Source organism: Oncorhynchus mykiss, chromosome 25 (genome assembly GCF_013265735.2).
Source record: "Oncorhynchus mykiss isolate Arlee chromosome 25, USDA_OmykA_1.1, whole genome shotgun sequence".
Lineage (NCBI taxonomy): Eukaryota > Metazoa > Chordata > Actinopteri > Salmoniformes > Salmonidae > Oncorhynchus > Oncorhynchus mykiss.
Genome location: NC_048589.1, coordinates 6,616,677 through 6,637,324, shown reverse-complemented (window position 1 = coordinate 6,637,324; position 20,648 = coordinate 6,616,677). Strand labels below are relative to the sequence as shown.

Sequence of the window (20,648 nt, the reverse complement as noted above, 5' to 3'; positions counted from 1 at the left end):
GTTTTATGATATGGGCCTGAATCATAATCATATTTTCTGACATGACTGGTTTATTCCTGTTACACAACACATATTAGGATACCACTTATCCATCACCTATTCAATAGTCACGCATGCTCAAAAGTAAATAGGGCCAGTAGCCTAGACAGCATGGGTAGGCTCCAGTATTGCTGTGAGATAGGAGTGTGGCATCATAGCCTATTTCATCTACAGTAAGAGCCTATACCAAGACAGGAGGTAGAAATACAAACAGCTATTGACAAACAAAATATTGAACAACAATTGTGACTTTGCATAGTGTGGGTTGTAGCATTTACTTTTAAATGGTTTGAACAGACAATCAATCATGCAGAATGTGCGGCCGGTATTTGGCACTCGCTATAGGCGGCATGCGTTTAACTTTTTTTACTTTTTTTAATGTCACTTAAAAATATTAAAATATTCTGCCCACACTTCTACAGAAATGTGATCAACTTTGATTATGTAAGAAACAGACATGGCCCAGTTCCAAAATGTCTAAATCATACAGCAAATGAAGGTGGTTTTGTTAGGTGAATGGAGGGCGTTTTCCAGGCAGGGGTTTATATGCTCGTTTATGAGCACACACATATAATATGGTTTGGATTTACCATGGCATTGTTGAATACTTGTTTCTGATTGGCTTGAAGGGCATTCTAGAGTGTGTATTATTTCCCTATAACGCGTGGTATATTTGCACGGTGGAATTGAATCTATTGTTCATTCTTACACGTTCTATGTTTGAGCTGCTTTTGAATGCAAAAAAAAAATACCCATTGTTGATTAGATTTTCATAATGGCAAGCTAGGAATGACGGTTTGGTTAGCTAAACTAGCAAGTCTGTTTGTTTGGTTACCACGGTAACTACTCTAGTAAACTCGCTAGCTACTTCAGTGGATGTTGAACACATTTGTAGCGGCAAATGTGTTACATTATAGCCATGGTATAAAAAGGCTAATCAACTTGGGGCTCTACTGTATGTGTTCTCTGGAAAATAATGTAACTCCGTGGAAGGTCAGTTCCACTCGTTGTCATTCATTATTTTCCATAGAATGCATAGCCCCTCGTTGATTATCCCTTACATGTCGCATACAACAGTTTGAGAAATCCCAATCATTTGTGGCACACACAAACCCTAGAATCTATACATACGCCAACATTTTGTATGAAATGCACGCACCGTTGATAAATGAGCGCCGGCGGACTCTAAAGGAAGTTACCGCTGACAACACACACACGCACGCACACACACACACACACACACACGCACGCGCGCGCACACACACACACACACACACACACACACACAGACACACACACACACACACACACACACACACACAGACAGACAGAGTTACCCATACTGCATCATTAAACAGATCAATAGTTTGCATCCACAGTAAACATCACCTTACTTACTCTCCATCCCATGCAGATTTTGTGAGCATGATCAGATCAGGGGAACAATCAAATGTATTGCAAGCTAGCATTTCCTCTTGTGATTAGAATACAAACCACACATGGCCACATAGTCAAAGGCTTTTATTCTCCAAATACAGCCTATTACACTTGAACATGGCAACCATGACATACATTAAGCTAATCACACAACGACGACTAACCAAATCTCTCTGGAGTTAGGAAAAACATGGAACACATTAATCTTTTTTTTTCAGAAGAAAAAGAGGACACGCACAGACACATGAATGGGCTTAAAACACAAGGGCACAGCAGTCTTCTGTGAATCCCTTTCCTACACAACACCCCTCCATTTTTGCCCTTCATTCCGAGTGCTCCAATCAGTCAGCATCAACAGGCTTGTGAATCTTTCGCGTCTCTCACCGTCGCTTTTCCTTCTTGCTCTATTTTAGCCTGGGATGCCTTCCCCTCGCTCTCCTGGCTTTAGGTAATTACCTCACATTTGCATCGCAAAGTCCCCCGAGCAGCCCTCGGATCCCCTCAGCTCCTCCGCAGGTGATTGAGCTTCAATATCTACCATCGCAGACAGAGAGAGAGAGAGGGAGTTATGGAGGGGGTGATGTGATGTTATTTGTGGATTACATAGCCTACCTATATGTTTCATATCCACCTTGACAGGCAAAAAGAGAGAGGGGGAGAGAGGGATTGAGGCAGTTTGATATATGTAAATCATATGTGATATGATTTGCTTACATAAGTAGGCTACGCATGGTACCAGTCAAAAGTTTGGACACACTGACTCATTCAAAAGTTTGGACACGCCTACTCATTCAAAAGTTTGGACACGCCTACTCATTCAAAAGTTTGGACACACCGACTCATTCAAAAGTTTGGACACGCCTACTCAAAAGTGTTGAAATAGTCCAAATGTATTTTATATTTGAGATTCTTCAAAGTAGCCACCCTTTGCCTTGATGACAGCTTTTCCACACGCTTGGCATTCTCTCAACCAGCTTCATGAGGTAGTCACCTGGAATGCATTTCTTTTAACAGGTGTGCCTTGTTAAAAGTTCATTTGTGGAATTTCTTTCCGCCAATCAGTTGTGCTATGACAAGGTAGGGTTGGTATACAGAAGATAGCCCTATTTGGTAAAAGACCAAGTCCATATTATGGCAAGAACAGCTCAAATAAGCAAAGAGAAATGACAGTCCATCATTACTTCAAGACATGAAGGTCAATCAATGTTGAAAATGTCACTTTGAACGTTTCTTCAAGTGCAGTCGCAAAAACCATCAAGCACTATGATGAAACTGGTTGTTATGTCCTTGAGGCCAAATTTGAGATTTTTCGTTGCATCAGCTGTGTCTTTGTGAGACACAGAGTAGGTGAATGGATAATCTCCGCATGTGTGGTTCCCACTGTGAAGCATGGAGGAGGAGCTATGATGGTGTGGGGGTACTTTGCTGGTGACACTGTCAGTGATCTATTTAGAATTCAAGGCACAGCATGGCTACCACAGCATTCTGCAGAGATACGCCATCCCATCTGGTTTGCACTTAGTGGGACTATCATTTATTTTTCAACAGGACAATGACCTAACACACCTCCAGACTGTGTAAGGGCTATTTGACCAAGGAGAGTGATGGAATGCTGCATCAGATGACCTGGCCTCCACAATCACCCGACCTCAACCCAATTGAGTTGGTTTGGGATGAGTTGGACCGCAAAGTGAAGGCAAAACAGCCAACAAGTGCTCAGCATATGTGGGAACTCCTTCAACTCCTCCTTCAATGTTGGAAAAGCATTCCGGGTGAAGCTGGTTGAGAGAATGCCAAGAGTGTGCAAAGATGTCGTTAAGGCGAAGGATGGCTACTTTGAAGAATCTAAAATCTATTTTGATGTGTTTTTGGTTACTACATGATTCCATATGTGTTATTTCATAGTTTTGATGTATTCACTATTATTCTACAATGTGGGAAATAGTAAAAATAAAGGAAAACCCTTGAATGAGTAGGTGTGTCCAAACTTTTGACTGGTACTGTATGTACACTGAGTGTACAAAACATTAGGAACACTGGCTTTTTCCATGACATACAGACCAGGTGAATCCAGGTGAAAGCTATGATCCCTTATTGATGTCACATGTTAAATCCATTTCAATCAGTGTCGATGAAGGGGAGGAGACAGGTTAAAGTAGGATGTTTAAACCTTGAGACAATTGAGACATTGATTGTATATGTGTGCCATTCAGAGGATGAATGGGTTAGACAAACTATTTAAGTGCCTTTGGACAGGGTATGGTAGTAGGTGCCAGGGTCACTGGTTAAAGTGTGTCACGAACTGCAAACACTGCTGGGTTTTTCACGCTCAACAGCTTCCCATGTGTATTGAGAATGGTCCACCACCCAAAGGACATCCAGATAACTTGACACAACTTTAGGAAGCATTGAAGTCAACATGGGCCTGTATCCCTGTGGAAGAGTCCATGCTCCAACGAATTGAGGCTGTTCTGAGGGCAAAAGGGAGTTATATATAACTCAATATTAGGAAGGTGTTCCTAATGTTTTGTACAATCAGGGTATGTGCATATTAATACACTCTCAAAAGCATAATGCCTAGTAAAGCTCTCTCACTGCCTGAGACAGGAATTATGAGTCGATGTACAGGTATGTTCTCTTGGTTTATGATTGTGAACATCAAGGTGAACAACTTAAATAAAGTCCTGTGATTGAAATATTTAATCTTCTACCTTGTATAATGGTAGTTTTAGTTTATATTCAGAGGCCACACATTATAACGAAGAAAAAAGTCATTTCTAAGGTTATTCCAGCAAAATGTATGGCAAGCTTGTTATTGACAAAGTGTCCAATCTCAAAAAACATACTACAGTTTCGGAGCTCTTGGCTTCTTAACAAAAGAAGGGTGGCTAAGACTGCTTACCACCATCAAAATGTGTCTGATGGTGGTCTTTTCCTCCTCCATTTTGGTGAGCAGGGATGGACCACACATCCTTCCCTTACCCATTATCCCCTTGTTTTTGAGAGAAACCCACTGGGCACAAACTTCAATTCAACTTCCTGTGCCTAGTAGAAACTTCAAAGTGGCCATATCCTCATCCACAAAATGGAGATCATGTTATAACAAGTCTGTTACAAAGGGATTTATTTTTGACAGCGATCCAATTCACTTTACACTAAACACAGGTACCAGCACTGGAGCAATAATAAACCTAAACTGTAACAGTGGAAGAAAATGCATGGTTATTATACTCAAATATGGCAGATTATTTCACCAATCTCCTAAACAAAATGGCACAAACATTTCAGTGACGATTCTTCGGTAAATATAGGAGGATTCACAGACAAGTGAATGAAATATTTCAAACGAAAGGAAAATGGTTGAGCATTCAAATCTGGAAAATGTTGTTTTCTGCGGAGCAATAAGATACCTAAACTTTATTTTAATTGAATTACCTAGCATTTTCTTCCACGTTTTCTACCACTGTTCAAAACACATGAATTACTTGATTGGAAATTACCAAAGGGGAAAAAATATATAGTCTGTCTTTGCCCTCTGCTGCGTTTAAACAGATGCACCGCCCTGAACTAACCCCCAGAATGAGCGATTGCGGGTGGTGAAAAAAAGCTCATTTGCATGCTGAACGGCGTTCTTAATGTGGATATTTATTTAAATTTAATTTATTTCACGCACACACTGCACTGTAGGCTTTTGTGCCAAAGTCATATTAACCCCTGCCTAGTTATTATTCAGTGCACGACGTCCCGCACGCACGTTGAATATTCATGTTGATGGACATTCGCTGTCGTTTTACTCCTCCCATATCCCAACGCAACAGCGGCGCGACGCAGCGCCATGGAGACTGTCAAAGTACAGAAGGAACTATGTTTACTGTTATCCGCTAAAGCGCAACTGCTTCTCGCTTGGCGCCTTCTTTTGATTGTGTCACTCGCTGTCGCAGACATGGCAGACACAACAGCCATGCCCACCAAAGACCGCGCTCTGAAAGGAAGGGAGGAAAAAATGGTCGTGGCAGGTAAATGAAATCACGTCTCTCGTAAAACTACATCGTGCCACAGAAGATGTTTGTTTACAAGTCCTCCGGGCACAGCAAAGTCAGATGACGATGCACACGTTTTTTGACGATTGTCATATGACGTTTCTATGTTAATATATGGTTCTTCACCTCTCTGGTTCAACTATAGGCATATGGGTTTAACGACCAATGAGGGGTGGTCCTGAGCCTAGTTTTGTGACGTGTTAGGCTACACCTTATGGTCACCAGTCATATTCAAAGTTATCCCAAACTATTTACCGTATCACTTTATCAGGCGCATAGTTTGCCCTCAGATCATTGAAAGTGTTGTTTGACTTGGTCTCTGTGTCATAATGGACAAAATATATTATTTTGACAAAGTAGCCTTTGCAAACATTCCCCTCCACTGTGGTGTAATTCTTTAGGGGCTATTTATTTGAGATAATTTGAGTGAGTTTAATGCTTATCAGAGTATGTGCTTGGATGTTGTCTATAAATGTCTATGTAAGTTGTTTTTGTAATAAGCATAATCACCAATTTCAAGATTCCAACCACATAAGTCTGCACACATGACATATCAGATTGTTGGCATTGATTATGCAATGCATCATCCATCCTGATATTGCAAAGAGGATGATTTTGAGGTCCGGTCAACCCCCCCACGCCCCTCCCCCTGGCCATCTAGCTGCTTAGTGCATGGCCTTGAGCACCACACCCAAAGCATTTTGGGGAGCTCTGCAGCCCACTGCAGCGTCCAGGGGCCCATCTGTGCATTATGCGCATGAGAAGCTCCGCCCTGTCGTAAATTCCCGGGCCGTCTGTCAGAGCAGCTCGGAGACACCGCATGGCGGAAATCTGTCCTCCCCTAGTCACCGTGGGGGGGTTGGGGTGGTTTGGGAGGGGGACTGAGAGAAGGACACCCTGTTCCTGGCCAACTTGGTCCTAAACGTGTCAGGGCCCGTTTTCACAAAGCATCTCAGATTAGGAACGCTGATCTATGATCAGGTCCCCATGTCCATGTAATCATATTCATTAGGATTTAAAAGGGGGAAATGATCCTAGATCAGCACTTCTACTCTGAGAACCTTTGTGAATATAAGCCCAGGCTTGTAGCTCAGCAGTAGAGCAGATGCTTTGCATGTACTGCACAAGACTTATCCATGGTTGATGGTTCAATCCTCAGCATATATCCTAATCGTGGTCTTGTTGTCTGTAGGCACTAACCAGAAACACCTAGCTTTAGGATAGACAGATAAGGTGGCAATACTATCCTAAGTCAGACTTTAACCTCAGGCCTTCATGGAAGGAAGTGCACACAGGCTATAGTGGTGTGAATGTCTACACACTGTGCGTTGCCACATTTTTTAAAAACTAGGCAAGTCAGTTCAGAACAAATTCTTATTTACAATGACAGCCTACCCCAGGCCAAACCCTAACCCGGACGACACTGGGCCAATTGTGTGCCGCCCTTTGTGACTCCCACGGCCGGTTGTGATACAGCCTGGAATTGAACCAGGGTCTGTAGTGACACCTCTATCACTGGGATGCAGTGCCTTAGACCCGCTGCGCCATTCGGGAGCCCACACTTGCCTAACTGTTGTTCTCGGAAAGGAACTTGTAATGTCATTTCTTTGATGTGGTCTATCGACCAACATTTGTCCTGTCAATGCAGGTCATGTTTCCTACATGGTGTCAGTATCCCTGATATGACCCCGTCTCTTGTCAGTAGCCCAGATGGTCTCCCATCCAGGTTCTGACCAGGCCCAAGCCTGCTTAGCTTCAGATGACCGACAGCAGAGGGAATGACTGGTTGGCTTGTATTTGGTTTGACATGGCATCATAGTAGTAGCCGCTGATAGTCAGGATATAGCCTACTGTAGAGAAGGAGTCCTAACTGAGAAAGAATCCGCATGCTTTTGTTTTGGAATAGAGGCTACCTTAACACGGTTTGCTCTTTGGTTTTCCCTGTAGCCTCGTGTATTTTGTATTTTCTTCAGTATTCTGTTGCATGCTTGCCGTCTTTCCCTGTACCTCCTGAAGTTATCAATTCCTCAGATTCCATACTGTAGCAGCTCCATCTTGCTGACTGTAGCAGTCAAGATCAATCGGGTGATGGGGCGGGAGTCCTCTCCATAGCAACCGGAAATGGTTGCTAGGATACACGTTATATGGGAAGCACGGGGGATGAATGTTCTGACGGTCTGTGGTCTCCCCTTCTCCCTCACTGTTAAAAACGTTAGCACAAACTTGCCCACAACCCCAGTTTTCCCACTTAATGCTGTCTCGCTTTGGCTGAACTAGCGAAAGTCGTTGCTTTTAATGCCTCACTACTAGTGGCCCGTTGCAAATAGCTTTTTGGAACTTTTTCAAATATGCTGACCGTGTAGATATACCAATGACTATTTTTACTCACAGAAAAAGATAGTATAGTAAGTTTAGTTTTAAACTTTCAGCCACAACACTCCAAATGGAAAACCATTTGGTTTGTCATGTATTTTTTTCTCACTCAGAAGAGCTCAAGGCTCACTCACCTCTTCTTTCCAATAGCTATACAACTACAGACCACCATCACCACCACCATATTGCTCCATCCCACCTACCTCTCCCCACAATGCCTCGCTTCGCCTCATCCCGACTTATCATCCCATGATGCTTTGCGGTGCAGCAGAGCGTAGTTGGCACCAGTAGAAAGCGCCAACCTTCGCCTCGTGCCGGACTGTCTGCCAGCCTGTGTGAGGGGACAGAGAGAGAGAGAAAGAGAGGGACAATGCCACTTGGGAGAAGTTAAAAGTCTGGAATGCAACCTCTACATCACAGCATTGGCATGGAATTCCCGATTCCCGGAAACCTGGATTCTCTCATATTTACGTGTGCGGCAGGAATCTGTTTCCGCGGACGAAAAACGCAGGAATGTTGCAGTGGCACGAAAGGCTAACAAAGGAAAACTCCAGTTCGGTGACGGAACTGGACATATTATCTGGTAGCAAAAGAGCGAACTTAGCCCTACCATGACCGGTGGAGAGGCTGGCTAAAGCAAGTTTTGACCGAACGTGGTAGCCGATGGTTTGCGGAGTTGTTTTATTTCTACCGCCACAATTAAAAACCAAATAAGCCAACAAAAGCTGTCTGATTACTGATTACTACTGCTTTACGGTTCGACTGTAGGCGCTTTTCAATTTCCTCCAAAAACAAAGGACAAAGGAAACGCCCATATTTCATCCAAGTCACACCAAAAGTATTTTTCACACGTTGTATCCTTTTGTAAGCTCACCACCACCCTCCCTTATTCCCTTTCTCTCCCTCCTCTCCATTGCTGGCATATTCAACCAGTTATTTTGCCTCCTCGGTGCTATTTGTAAGGTGGGGTGTTGTTGGCAAAGGCGCCCGCTGGCAATGGCGGGGGGACTGGGCTCAGTGAAAAGAGTCATCCTGAAATCATCTGGACCTCTGCCAGGGCTCCATGGGAGAAATACCCACAGCAGAGGTTGGTGTGTGTGCTCCAAGGAGATGTGGCTTTCGTGTGTGTGTTAGTGTGTGTGTGTGTGTGTGTGTGTGTGTGTGCATGTGTAAGGGAGAGAGAGGCTGATGATAGGAACGTGGTGGGAGGAGAGGAGGGGGTGTGAAGAGAGAGAAGGCAGGAGAATGGCAGAAACACAGAGAGAGAGAGTGAGAACGAGAGAATAGAGAGAGAGCGCGATTTTGGCGCTGAGCGAGATTCTGTTGACGACCGCTACATGTCAGCGTGTTCTTGGCCTTCTCTGTTTTTACATATTTAATTCCTTGTTTGTTTGTTTTTTCGACCCCCGTTCACTTTTTGGACCTGGCGCCCGTGCCATTGCGTTCATTTGCTGCCCAAAGGCATGGCGGTCTCGGAAGCCAAAATAATCTCGCCGTCCATCCCTCTGCCACAGTCATCTGTTGCTTCGCCCTGGCAATTTTCTTTTCTCTTTTTTAAGCATTTGGCATCCTACACTCCTCCTTCTTCTTCTCCTACTCCTCCCACTCTTGCTTTTCTGTCCTCTCTCCACTTATTTCTCCACTCATTGCCTTCTTGCAATACTGCGATACTGCCGTTTGCCTGATCCTGTCTTTTTGTGAGAGGGTGGTGGGTGGTAGGGGTATGAGTGTGCCCATGAATAGGAAGGCAAGGCCAGTCTACCTACTGGCTCAAGATGTAACCTGACACGGGGGAGCGCAGTAAGACGAGTGTCTGCTTGAAGCGATCTATCCCAACATTAGGATCAGGAGTTTTTCCTGATCAAGGTTGTTTTTCGTCAGGAGAAACTGTCTGCAGATCTTAGAGACTTTCCACTGGCGCCCCGTCATTCAAGATGGCTGTTCAGGGGTGGGTAGAGTGAGGCTACTCTGGGGTTCAGGGTTTACATTGATTTGTCGCAATGTTGGCTTTTCTATTTTCGAAAGAGCTCCGTGTTGGCCAAGTTATCGTATTTATCTACTTTCTTCTCCACACAAGTCAATACATTTCATATTGTGGGTATTTACTGGATCTCAAGCTGAAATGCTATATAACATCTATTTGTATGGACCCTGTTACACACAGTGCATTTGGAAAGTATTCACACCCCTTGATTTTTCCCCACATTTTGTTACGTTACAGCCTTGTTCTAAAATAGATTAAATAAAACATAATACTCTGCAATCTACACACAATACCCCAAAATGAAGAAGTGAAAAACAGTTTTTTTGAAATATTTTCACATTTATAAAAAATGTAAAAGAGAAATACTTTATTTACATAAGTATTCAGACTCTTTGCTATGAGACTGGAAATTGAGCTCAGGTGCATCCTGTTTCCATTGATCATCCTCGAGATGTTTCTACAACTTGATTGGAGTCCACCTATGGTAAATTCAATTGATTGGATATGATTTGGAACGGCACACACCTGTCTATATAAGGTCCCACTGTTGGCAGTGCATGTCAGAGCAAAACCCAAGCCATGAGGTCAAAGGAATTGTCTGTAGAGCTCCGAGGATTGTGTCGAGGAACATATTTGGCGAAGGGTACCAAAAAATGTCTGCAGTACTGAAGGTACTCAAGAACACAGTGGCCTCAATTCTTAAAAGGAAAATGTTTGGCGCCATCAAGACTCTTCCTAGAGCTGGCTGCCCGACCAAACTGAGCAATCAGGGGAGAAGGGCCTTGGTCAGGGAGGTGACCAAGAACCCGATGGTCACTCTGGCAGAGCTCCAGTGTTCCTCTGTGGAGATGGGAAAACTTTCCAGAAGGACAACCATCTCAACATCCCTCCACCAATCATGGTAGAGTGGCCAGACAGAAGCCACTCCTCATTAAAAGGCACATGACAGCCTGCTTGGAGTTTAACAAGAGGCACCTAAAGGACTCTCAGACCATGAGAAACAAGATTCTCTGGTCTGATGAAACCAAGATTGAACTCTTTGGCCAGAATGCCAAGCGTCACATCTGGAGGAAACCTGGCACCATCCCTACTGTGAAGCATGGTGGTGGCAGAGTCATGCTGTGGGGATGTTTTTCACCTGCAGGGTCTGGGAGACTAGTTAGGATCGAGGCAAATATGAACAGAGCAAAGTACAGAGAGATCCTTGATGAAAACCTGCTCCAGAGCACTCAGGACCTCAGACTGGGGCAAAGATTCACCTTCCAACAGGACAACAACCCTAAGCACACAGTCAAGACAACGCAGGAGTGGCTTCAGGACAAGCCTCTGAATGTCCTTGAGTGGCCCAGCCAGAGCCAGGACTTGAACCCGATCGAACATCTCTGGAGAGACCTGTTAATAGCTGTGTAGCGACGCTCCCCATCCAACCCGACAGAGCTTGAGAGGATCTGCTGAGAAGAATGAAAGAAACAGGTGTGCCAAGCTTGTAGCGTCATCCCCAAGATGACTTGATGCTGTAATCGCTGCCAAAAGTGCTTCAACAAAGTACTGAGTAAAGGGTCTGAATACTTATGTAAATGTGATCTGTTTTTTTATATATTTTTTATAAATTAGCAAAAAATTCTAAAGACCTGTTTTTGCTTTGTCATTATGGGGTATTGTGTGTAGCCTGATGAGGGAATAAAGCTGTAACGTAACAAAATGTCAGGGGGTCTGAATACTTTCCGAAGGCACTGTATGCTTTTAGGTCGCTAGTCATTTCATCAGAAGTCTAAAATTACAACCCAAGCTATCCATTGTGTGTGGCTTTAGGATCACAATTACGTCCATCATTTCTATTATATGATATTTCCCTAATTGACAGTGAAAGCAGTCCACTGTAGAGATAACATTGAGCATATTAGAACAACCACACACACAACCGGGTGGCACCTGGCGATTGGAGATCTTCACTATTCAGGTTAATGTCAAACATGATTTGAAATTCACCCAGATATAACACTGACCAAAAGCAAACGCCCCCTTTTACACTCTGGTGTATATGTGTGTGTGTGTGTGTGCGAGCATTTGTGCGCACACATTCACAGCCGTTTATCCACAAACTAAAATGAGTCTGTGAAGCAGTGTAAACCAGCCTGGCTCGGTTAGAGATTTACAGACTAAGTCACCTCAGTCGTGTTAGCATTAATCTGTGTGCTGGTTAGTCTTTCAGTTTTATACTTTGCGCTTTATTTCCATTCCATTTATTCCCGCAACCACTTCTGTATATGTAGCATATCATTTGTTTTTCAGGTTCTGTTCAATAACAAGGGGCACAGTTTGGCACGACAGCCATTTCCACCATGCCACCAGGGTCATACAAAGCGAATGCATCTTTCCACGTTTTGACCCCCTAGACAGAAATGGCTGCTGGTTGGTTTGAGTTAGGGGAGGGTGGCGTAGGGCTGGGCGATATGGACAAAATATTATCTCACGCTATTTAAAAAAACAATTGACGGTATTTGATGTTTTTTTAATAATACAAGTTCTAAATTTGTGTTATAAGTTAGTGCGTGACCCATACATTCTAAGTTAGGTGGCAACACATACATTCTAAGTGATTTCAATGGGTGTTTCTCCATTCTGATTGTGTTATACTGTTCAACTTCAAACCCCCAAAACGTCAGTATTTTCATTTGCATTTGAGATCATCTCCACACTGCCACGTAGGGCTGCATGATATTGGCACGTAAATCTGGGCCTTATTTTTAACCAAATTTAGAGCAAAACACTTGGGTTAACTGTTGGATTCATGGGAATATAATGTATATTCTAATTATATAGTTAGAATATACTAGTGGGCACATTTAATAAAGTGTGGTTTGACATGAAAATAAATCATCTTTGGCTACATTGAATGTTTTCTCTTAGCTACTTCATGTAGCTAACATATTCTTACTTTGCGTTTACCTCTTTAATTTAGAAGACACTGTTGCCCAAACAACATGCTGATTTAGGTCTACACCATCACTGGTATTATCAGGCTGTATTAGCTAGTTCCGCTTGCTCTTACTCCGTACATTTATTAGCCAGATAGCGATTAGCATTAGCGTCCACCAAGATTTAGGAACAACTTGCTAAGAAAAGGCAAACTAGCTGTTTGCAGATGTAAGAAGCACAAGCTAATAGTGATATTATAGAATGCTGCTAGTAGATTTATATTAAGAAGCAAAGTGAAAACGGCGTCATTGTCGTCAACATTGTTGCATGTGCTGCATTGACCATGCAGACTGAACGCAAGTGTCTCGTGGTTGAGGAACATCCAATGCGCTCCTTGAGTGACAGAAGGCGGGACGAGGTCTGTGTGGAAAGCGGCATGGAGAGAGAGAGAGAGAGAGAGAGAGAGCGGAGAAAGGAATGACTCAAGTAGCGGAGTAAACTATAAAAATGGACGTTACACACGGCGTATCACATTTAACAATCTAAACATTAAAATACCGTTATAGAAGGTAAAGTAAAAACCAAAACCGGTCCCTGCATCAATACCAGTATATCGCAAAAAACGGTATACCGCCCAGCCCTAGGGTGGGGTTAGAAATGGGGGTCAGAACCATTTAATCTTCTTAGTGTCTTCCAACTCTAGAGCCACCCGGCTCTGATCCCGCTTAGCAAGAACAGGCCAGCTTGCCAAAGCGGTCATTAATCCGACCCATGCAGCATGCCACCGTTTTAGTTTACCTGGGGAGAGGAGAGGAGGAGGACGAGGAGAGGGGAGGGAGGGGGAGATTATACTGGGGCATCGCCTGACGAGTGCCACTTTACCCTGCTCCGCTGTGGTGACCTTTGTCCTCCTGACCTCCATCCACTACTGTTGCCAGCAGCATACCACCCTGCGTACCACTGCTGGCTTGCTTCTGAAGCTAAGCAGGGTTGGTCCTGGTCAGTCCTTGGATGGGAGACCAGATGCTGCTGGAAGTGGTGTTGGAGGGCCAGTAGGAGGCACTCTTTCCACTGGTCTAAAAAATATCCCAATGCCCCAGGGCAGTGATTGGGGACACTGCCCTGTGTAGGGTGCCGTCTCTCGGATGGGACGTTAAACGGGTGTCCTGACTCTCTGAGGTCATTAAAGATCCCATGGCACTTATCGTAAGAGTAGGGGTGTTAACCCCGGTGTCCTGGCTAAATTCCCAATCTGACCCGCAAACCATCTCGGTCACCTAATAATCCCCAGTTTACAATTGGCTCATTCATCCCCCTCCTCTCCCCTGTAACTATTCCCCAGGTCGTTGCTGCAAATGAGAACGTGTTCTCAGTCAACTTACCTGGTAAAATAACGGATAAAATAAAAATAAAAAAGCAACATGGCACAGATAGGACACATACATACTCTCACAACGGCATGTTGATGTCGCCACTCACTGGTCAGGGTTCTGATGCTGTGATGTTGATTGTCTCATATTAATCCGTCATCGTCGGGCGTCATCATTTTCATTTGAATTGCACAAACCATATTATACACAAAGATACTGACTGTCATTTCTCTCTCTCCTCTCTCTCTCTCGTTCTCTCTCCCCCTCCCCTCCCCCCATAGAGAAGCATGCTGTCAATGGCAACCCCACAGTGGAGCCGTTTCCAGAGGGCATGGAGACCATCATGTTTGGTAAGCCTCAATGTCTTTCAAATGACCGCTACCACCGATGACCGCTTTCACTTTTCATTGGTTCTCGTTAGCTGTGGTCATATTGCAGTCTTATGAACAATAGTAGCAGTGTTATTAGTATACTATAGTGGTAGTGTTATATGGAGGAACACAGTAGTATTGATAGAGTATGTGTTTTTGATCATCTAGGATCAGCTTACCCTCCCCAAATTGTAAACTTGACAAAATCCAATCAAATTACATTTGTCACATGCGCCGAATGCAACGGGTGTAGTAGACCTTACAGTGACATGCCTTCTTACAAGCCCTTAACCAACCAATGCAGTTAAGGAAAATACCGCCATAAATAAGAAATAAAAGTAACAAATAATTAAAGAGCAGCAGTAAAATAACAATAGCGAGGCTATATACAGGGGGTACCATTACAGAGTCAATGTGCGGGGGGCACCGGTTAGTCGAGGTAATTGAGGTAATATGTACATGTAGGTAGAGTTATTAAAGTGACTATGCATAGATAATAACAGAGAGTAGCAGCAGCATAAAAGAAGGGGGGGGGGGGGTAGGGGGGGGGACACAATGCAAGTAGTCTGGGTAGCCATTTGATTAGATGTTCAGGAGTCTTATGGCTTTGTGGGTAAAAGCTGTTTAGAAGCCTCTTGGACCGAGACTTGGCGCTCCGGTACCGCTTGAGGTGCGGTAACGGAGAGAACAGTCTATGACTAGGGTGGCTGGAGTCTATGAGGTAAAACCATGTCAAACTGACCTTAGATCATGTCTTAAGTATGTCTCTCTCTGGGCCAGGTATGGGCTGTTTCTGGGGGCCTGAAAAGCGCTTCTGGCAGAAATCGGGGGTGTTCTCTACCCATGTGGGCTATTCAGGGGGACACACACCCAACCCCAACTACCAGGAAGTGTGCTCAGGTAACTACACACACACACACACATACACAAACCCCACCCTCCTCACACAAAAACACGTCTATGCACACTAGTGAATCACGGGTCAGCTTGTTTGTTCACCCGTCCGCAACCACCGGGTGATAAAGTGAGAATCTGAGGCCCACACCCGACCCCCTAACCCACAAATATAGAAAATGTGCTCCACAGTCAGAGATGCCGGCATGATTATTTGTTATTCAACTTGTCTATAATAAATAGATACATGCCGTTTCTCTTCTGTCATTACTTGGGACTCTATTCAATCAGATCCGCTTTAGACGACATCCGCATAGCGGCTGTTTTGGCGGTGTTGTAGGTGGAACTGCGTTAGAGCTGTCATATCCACAAGCGGCTCCTGGCATTATACCTAAAGCGGAGTCGCATTACGAGAAATCCCGTGCAGCCTTGTTTACAAGTTTGAACACTGGAATGAGAGATGTAAACTACACCTGGGTTAGGCTGATGAAAAATCTCATTATTTTGTTGAATGATTTTCAATTTGAGCGTCATTATTTCAATATAGCTTACACTTTCTCGTTCTGAACTTCTAACGTGAGTGGGACGGGTCTGGCTTTGTGACAATGATCAAGAGCAGCTACTCACCGATTTGACAGCCCCAATGCAGTTACACCTCCCCGGTCCTATGTCATACAGCGGTAGTTTTCTCTTTCATCTCTGCTTCTCTTGTGCAGCGAAGACAAGGGACGGGGAGAAAATACAATTAAAAATAGGAAAGATTTCAAATGACATCGGTTTGACCGGTTTTAAGGGAATTTAAAGATGTGATATCAGCCCAACACATTTCTGAAACGATTTGAGTTTGTCTTGGATGCATATTTTATGTGGTTGAAATACTGTCAGCTTTTTATGATGCTGATAAAGATAGCATCTTTATAGACGCTCCCTAACCGTCCATTCATTCTCTTCAATCCTGTTCCAGGGTCAAAATGTACATTTGTTGAATTATTTTACTGTAAGAACTGCTTAATTCTGCAGGAGTTAATATTAAGGCTATGTGAGCGGTTATAGACCTATAGTCAGTGTCCAGATTTCAGTTACTATTTAACCCATCTGAGCAGTGCAGTTCCCTTGACGTTCCGTATTGTTTTGTGACTGTCGAATTTGCATAGCGCCTCACAATCATCACGCACAACATATCTCCCAAACACTAGGCCACTGGTCTGGCCCTCCCTTCTCTTTATTTTCAAATCTCCATTATGCAGCTTTTCTCTTGTTGAATTCAACTCAGACATGATCCTTTTCGCCTGAGTGGATCAGCGTGAACTTTTTCAGCCCGAGTTCGCAAAAGCATTTGGCAATTGGCATGTGTTTGGCACGCGTACAGTTAAGCCTTAAAGCTTAGGCTTACGCACTAACGCAAAATAAAGTCAAACCTGCGCATGACTTATGTACGCCATGTCTTTGTTGGCGTGTATGTGTATATGTCTGCAGTGTTTGCTTGTGTACGTCTGTGCAACACCTGAGTATCTGGGCAGAACATACACTGTATATACAAAAGTATGTGGACAAAAGTATGTCCACCTTCAAATTGGTGGATTCGGCTATTTCAGCACACCCGTTGCTGACAGGTGTATCAAATTCGAGCACGCAGCCATGCAATCTCCATAGACAAACAACGGCAGTAGAATGGCCTTACTGAAGAGCTCAGTGACTTTCAATGTGGGACCGTTATAGGATGTCACCGTTCCAACGAGTCAGTTCGTCAAATTTCTGCCCTGCCTAGTGCTGCTAGAGCTACCCCGGTCAACTGTAAGAGCAACAACATCTCAGCCGTGAAGTGGTAGGCCACGCAAGCTCAAAGAATGGAACCGCTGAAGCGCGTAGCGTGTAAAAAATGGTCTCTCCTCGGTTGCAACAAACTGCCTCCGGAAGCAACGTCAACACAATAACTGTTTGTCTGGAACTTCATGAAATGGGTTTCCATGGCCGAGCGGCCGCACACAAACCTAAGATTACCAAGCGTCGGCTGGAGTGGTGTAAAGCTTGCCAACATTGGACTCTGGAGCAGTGGAAATGCATTCTCTAGAGTGATAAAATTGCGCTTCACCATGAGGCAGTCCGAAAGGACAAATCTGGGTTTTGGCGGATGCCAGGAGAACGCTACCTGCCCTAATGCATAGTGCCAACTGTAAAGTTTGGTGGAGGAGGAATAATGGTCTGGGGCTGTTTTGTCATGGTTCGTGCTAGGCCCCTTAGTTCCAGTGAAGAGAAATCTTAACGCTTTGGGATGAATTGGAACGCCGACTGCGAGCCAGGTCTAATCGCCCAACATCAGTACCCAACCTCACTAATGCTCTTGTAGCTGAATGGAATCAGGTCACCTCAGCAATGTTCTAACATCTAGTGGAAAGCCTTCCCAGAAGAGTGGAGGCTGTTATAGCAGCAAAGGGGGGACCAACACCATATTAATGCCCGTGATTTTGGAATGAGATATTCGACGAGCAGGTGTCCACATTTTGATCATGAACACACACACACACATTTCACAATTCTATGTTTTTCCCGTGGCTAGCGTGGACAATGACATGCCCAAAAATATACCTAGACCACTTTTTGTGGGCCACGCAGAGTGGCATGGCATCCCCTCCTTTGACAGTCCTCCGCCCTGATAATAGCAGCGTTATCACCAATTTCAAGATAATACCTGTCCAGTATCCCTGCATAGGATAGTTAGAGTGGGTAGTGCCACCCGACTCCTCAGAAGGATCAGTCCGAGTCAGAGAGAGAGAGACGGAGAGAGAGAGAGAGAGAGAGAGAGAGAGAGAGAGAGAGAGAGAGAGAGAGAGAGGACGAGAGATAGGCGTTCTACAGTAAAGCTCTCTGATCCTCCCTCTCTTTCGCTATGCTTCTCTTTCATCTCTGCTCCCCCCCCCCTCCACTTGTGACCTACTTGGAGGGATTGGATTCTGTACTGCGGCGTTTTGCTTCACACTGGTTCCTGTGCCACCTTCGCCTCCGCTGCCATACACTGCTAATGTACTCCACCACTACTCCTCTCTCTACTCTTACTGTAACTCAACCCTGCAGCTCAGCCCAAGGCAATTGCCCTCTTCCAATACCAATCCTTCTACCCTTCATTGAAGACGTCCTTGATCTGATGTAGCTGGATGGTTGAATGCTATGTGATGGATACGTTGCTTGCACCTATACAAATGTGTTTAGGTCAGTGGTTAGTTCAAGGGTGGAAGGGTGGTTTTGAAGTATTTAGACAGGGGACAATGTTCACTCCTCAGTAGACAATCAGCGTTTTATTTTCAGGGGATCGGTTTGAGCAAGGCAAGGCACAGAATCGCCGATCTCGATCACATAATGAGAAGTTGTTTGGGGATGCACAGTGATTTGTAGATCCAGGATTCCATGCAGTCCCACTCACACCCGTGTAGCTCAGTTGGTAGAGCAGAGCGCTTGCAACGCCTACGGTTGGGAGTGCGATTCCTGCGGGGCACCAGCACGGGGAAAAAGTCGTGAAAAAGTACGCACTCAGTACTGTAAGTTCCTCCGGATAAGAGTTGTCTGCTAAATTACTCAAATGTCGACCGGCAAAATGGGGGAGAGACAGACATCTTAAACCTGCAACGGAAGAAAGAGAAGGAGGGTTGGGATGAAAAGCGTAACACACTGGATTTCAGACTCCGTCCTTGGGCTGCTTGGCACTGTGAAGGGACAGCCTCTGGGAAGAGGAATTCATTCAAATAGATTCATCATTGTTGATTGGTACTGATTCATCTTTGGCCATGATAGCCATTGTGGCCATGTTCGAAAAGTCGCTTAAACTAAAAACCATACATATGATACTGCATGTCACCTTTTTAGGAGAGTACTTATGGTTTTGGTTAGCATAACACTTCGTAGAGCAGTTCATTGGTGCATTCGAAGATTCAATGTGAACAATACCAACGGGTGCAATGTCCCTGTTTTATAAATGAAAGAGATGAAACGATCCCAAACACAGTGAGAGTGTTTTCGGCTCCCCCCGCCGCTCAAGGCATTGGAATGCAAGCATGAGCACGGGTGAGCAGGGAGGCGAGCGGGCAGGGGCGTGAGCGGGCGGGCGGCGAGAGGGGCGCTTCTGGCTTGGCTGGCGGACCTTCTGAGTGGAATCCCTTTGGGGGGTGCGAGCTCCCTCTTGCTGGCAGCCCCGAAAAAAGCTGGGGGGAAAAAAGGGAGAGAAAAAAGAGATAGAGAGGAGAGTTGGGCATAGCGGAGGAACGAGCATCGCTTCACTGGGTGTGACGGATCCAAACGCTGCTCTGGAGACAGAAAGGAGGAGAGGAGCTGTCCACTGAGTCACGGGAGGGGGAAGAGAGACAGAGACAGGGGTCCAGTCCAATACAGTCCAGTGTGTGTGGGTGTGTTAGAATCAGGCCCTGTGAGTGTCTAAGAGGGAGGGAGAGAGGGACTGACAGCTGGGACTGCTTGATTGATGTGTATGTCAGTTTTACCGGGTCCCTCCTGTGTGTGAGTCACACCTTTTATCTCCTGTGTGTGTATGCATGCAGCCGTGTGTGTGTGTCTGTGCATTCTTTCTGTTTTCCTTCTGCACACTTGATTCAGTGTGTGTGTGTGTGTGTGTGTGTGTGTGTGTGTGTGTGTGTGTGTGTGTGTGTGTGTGTGTGTGTGTGTGTGTGTGATTCATAGACCATACCTGATTTATTTATTTATTTTCCATGTATATGACTAGGGTTGCACATTTTGGGGAATATTCAGAGGTGGAAATGTTCCGTGGGAATTAACGGAAATATATGCAAATTAATATTAATACCATTTAAATGTAGATGTTTTTTTGCATTGGATATATTTACCATATCATATGGAAACAGAAACCTTTTATCTTATCATAAGTAGACATAATTAAAATGATTAAATCCTTCCAATAGAAATAGAAAAAAACTATTTAGTTACGAATTTAACTTTAATTAAATGAGTTCACTCTGCACATGGGATGATTTCACTAAACAACAAAAGAAAGGGACTATTGAATGATCCATTGCATCTCCCAAAAACATTTTCAACATACATCTGTAAAAGTCTAGAAACTAAAGCTTTGATTGTCTTCCTCTCAGGCTTCCATGTCTTCTCCCTGGACCTCCTCAATGTCCACCTCTTGAACATCAGACTTTGAGGCCTCATCTTCACGGTCACTTTCCAATCGTGTTGAGGATGGCTCGTTGTCACC

The 20,648-nt window shown here is 44.5% G+C and overlaps 1 protein-coding gene and 1 long non-coding RNA gene across 3 annotated transcripts in view; one reads left to right on the top strand and one right to left on the bottom strand.

Annotated features, from left to right (window-relative positions):
* Positions 1–1,545: 1,545 nt before the first annotated feature.
* On the bottom strand, positions 1,546–8,577 carry LOC110505277. The gene is made up of 2 exons (XR_002470723.2): positions 8,093–8,577; positions 1,546–2,010 (listed from the first exon to the last, which is right to left on the bottom strand). It is a non-coding gene; the product is annotated as an uncharacterized LOC110505277 (long non-coding RNA).
* Positions 5,207–20,648, top strand: part of si:ch1073-358c10.1 (peptide methionine sulfoxide reductase MsrA 1) — a 40,770-nt gene continuing 25,328 nt past the window's right edge. The window contains exons 1-3 of one of the 2 annotated variants that reach the window (XM_021584406.2): positions 5,207–5,492; positions 14,444–14,512; positions 15,314–15,433. In XM_021584406.2, coding sequence (XP_021440081.1) covers positions 5,312–5,492; positions 14,444–14,512; positions 15,314–15,433 — 370 coding nt within the window. In that variant the 5' untranslated portion in view covers positions 5,207–5,311. Of the gene's footprint in view, positions 5,493–8,782; positions 8,977–14,443; positions 14,513–15,313; positions 15,434–20,648 lie in introns of those variants that run through there. The other variant, XM_021584408.2, reaches the window with a different exon arrangement.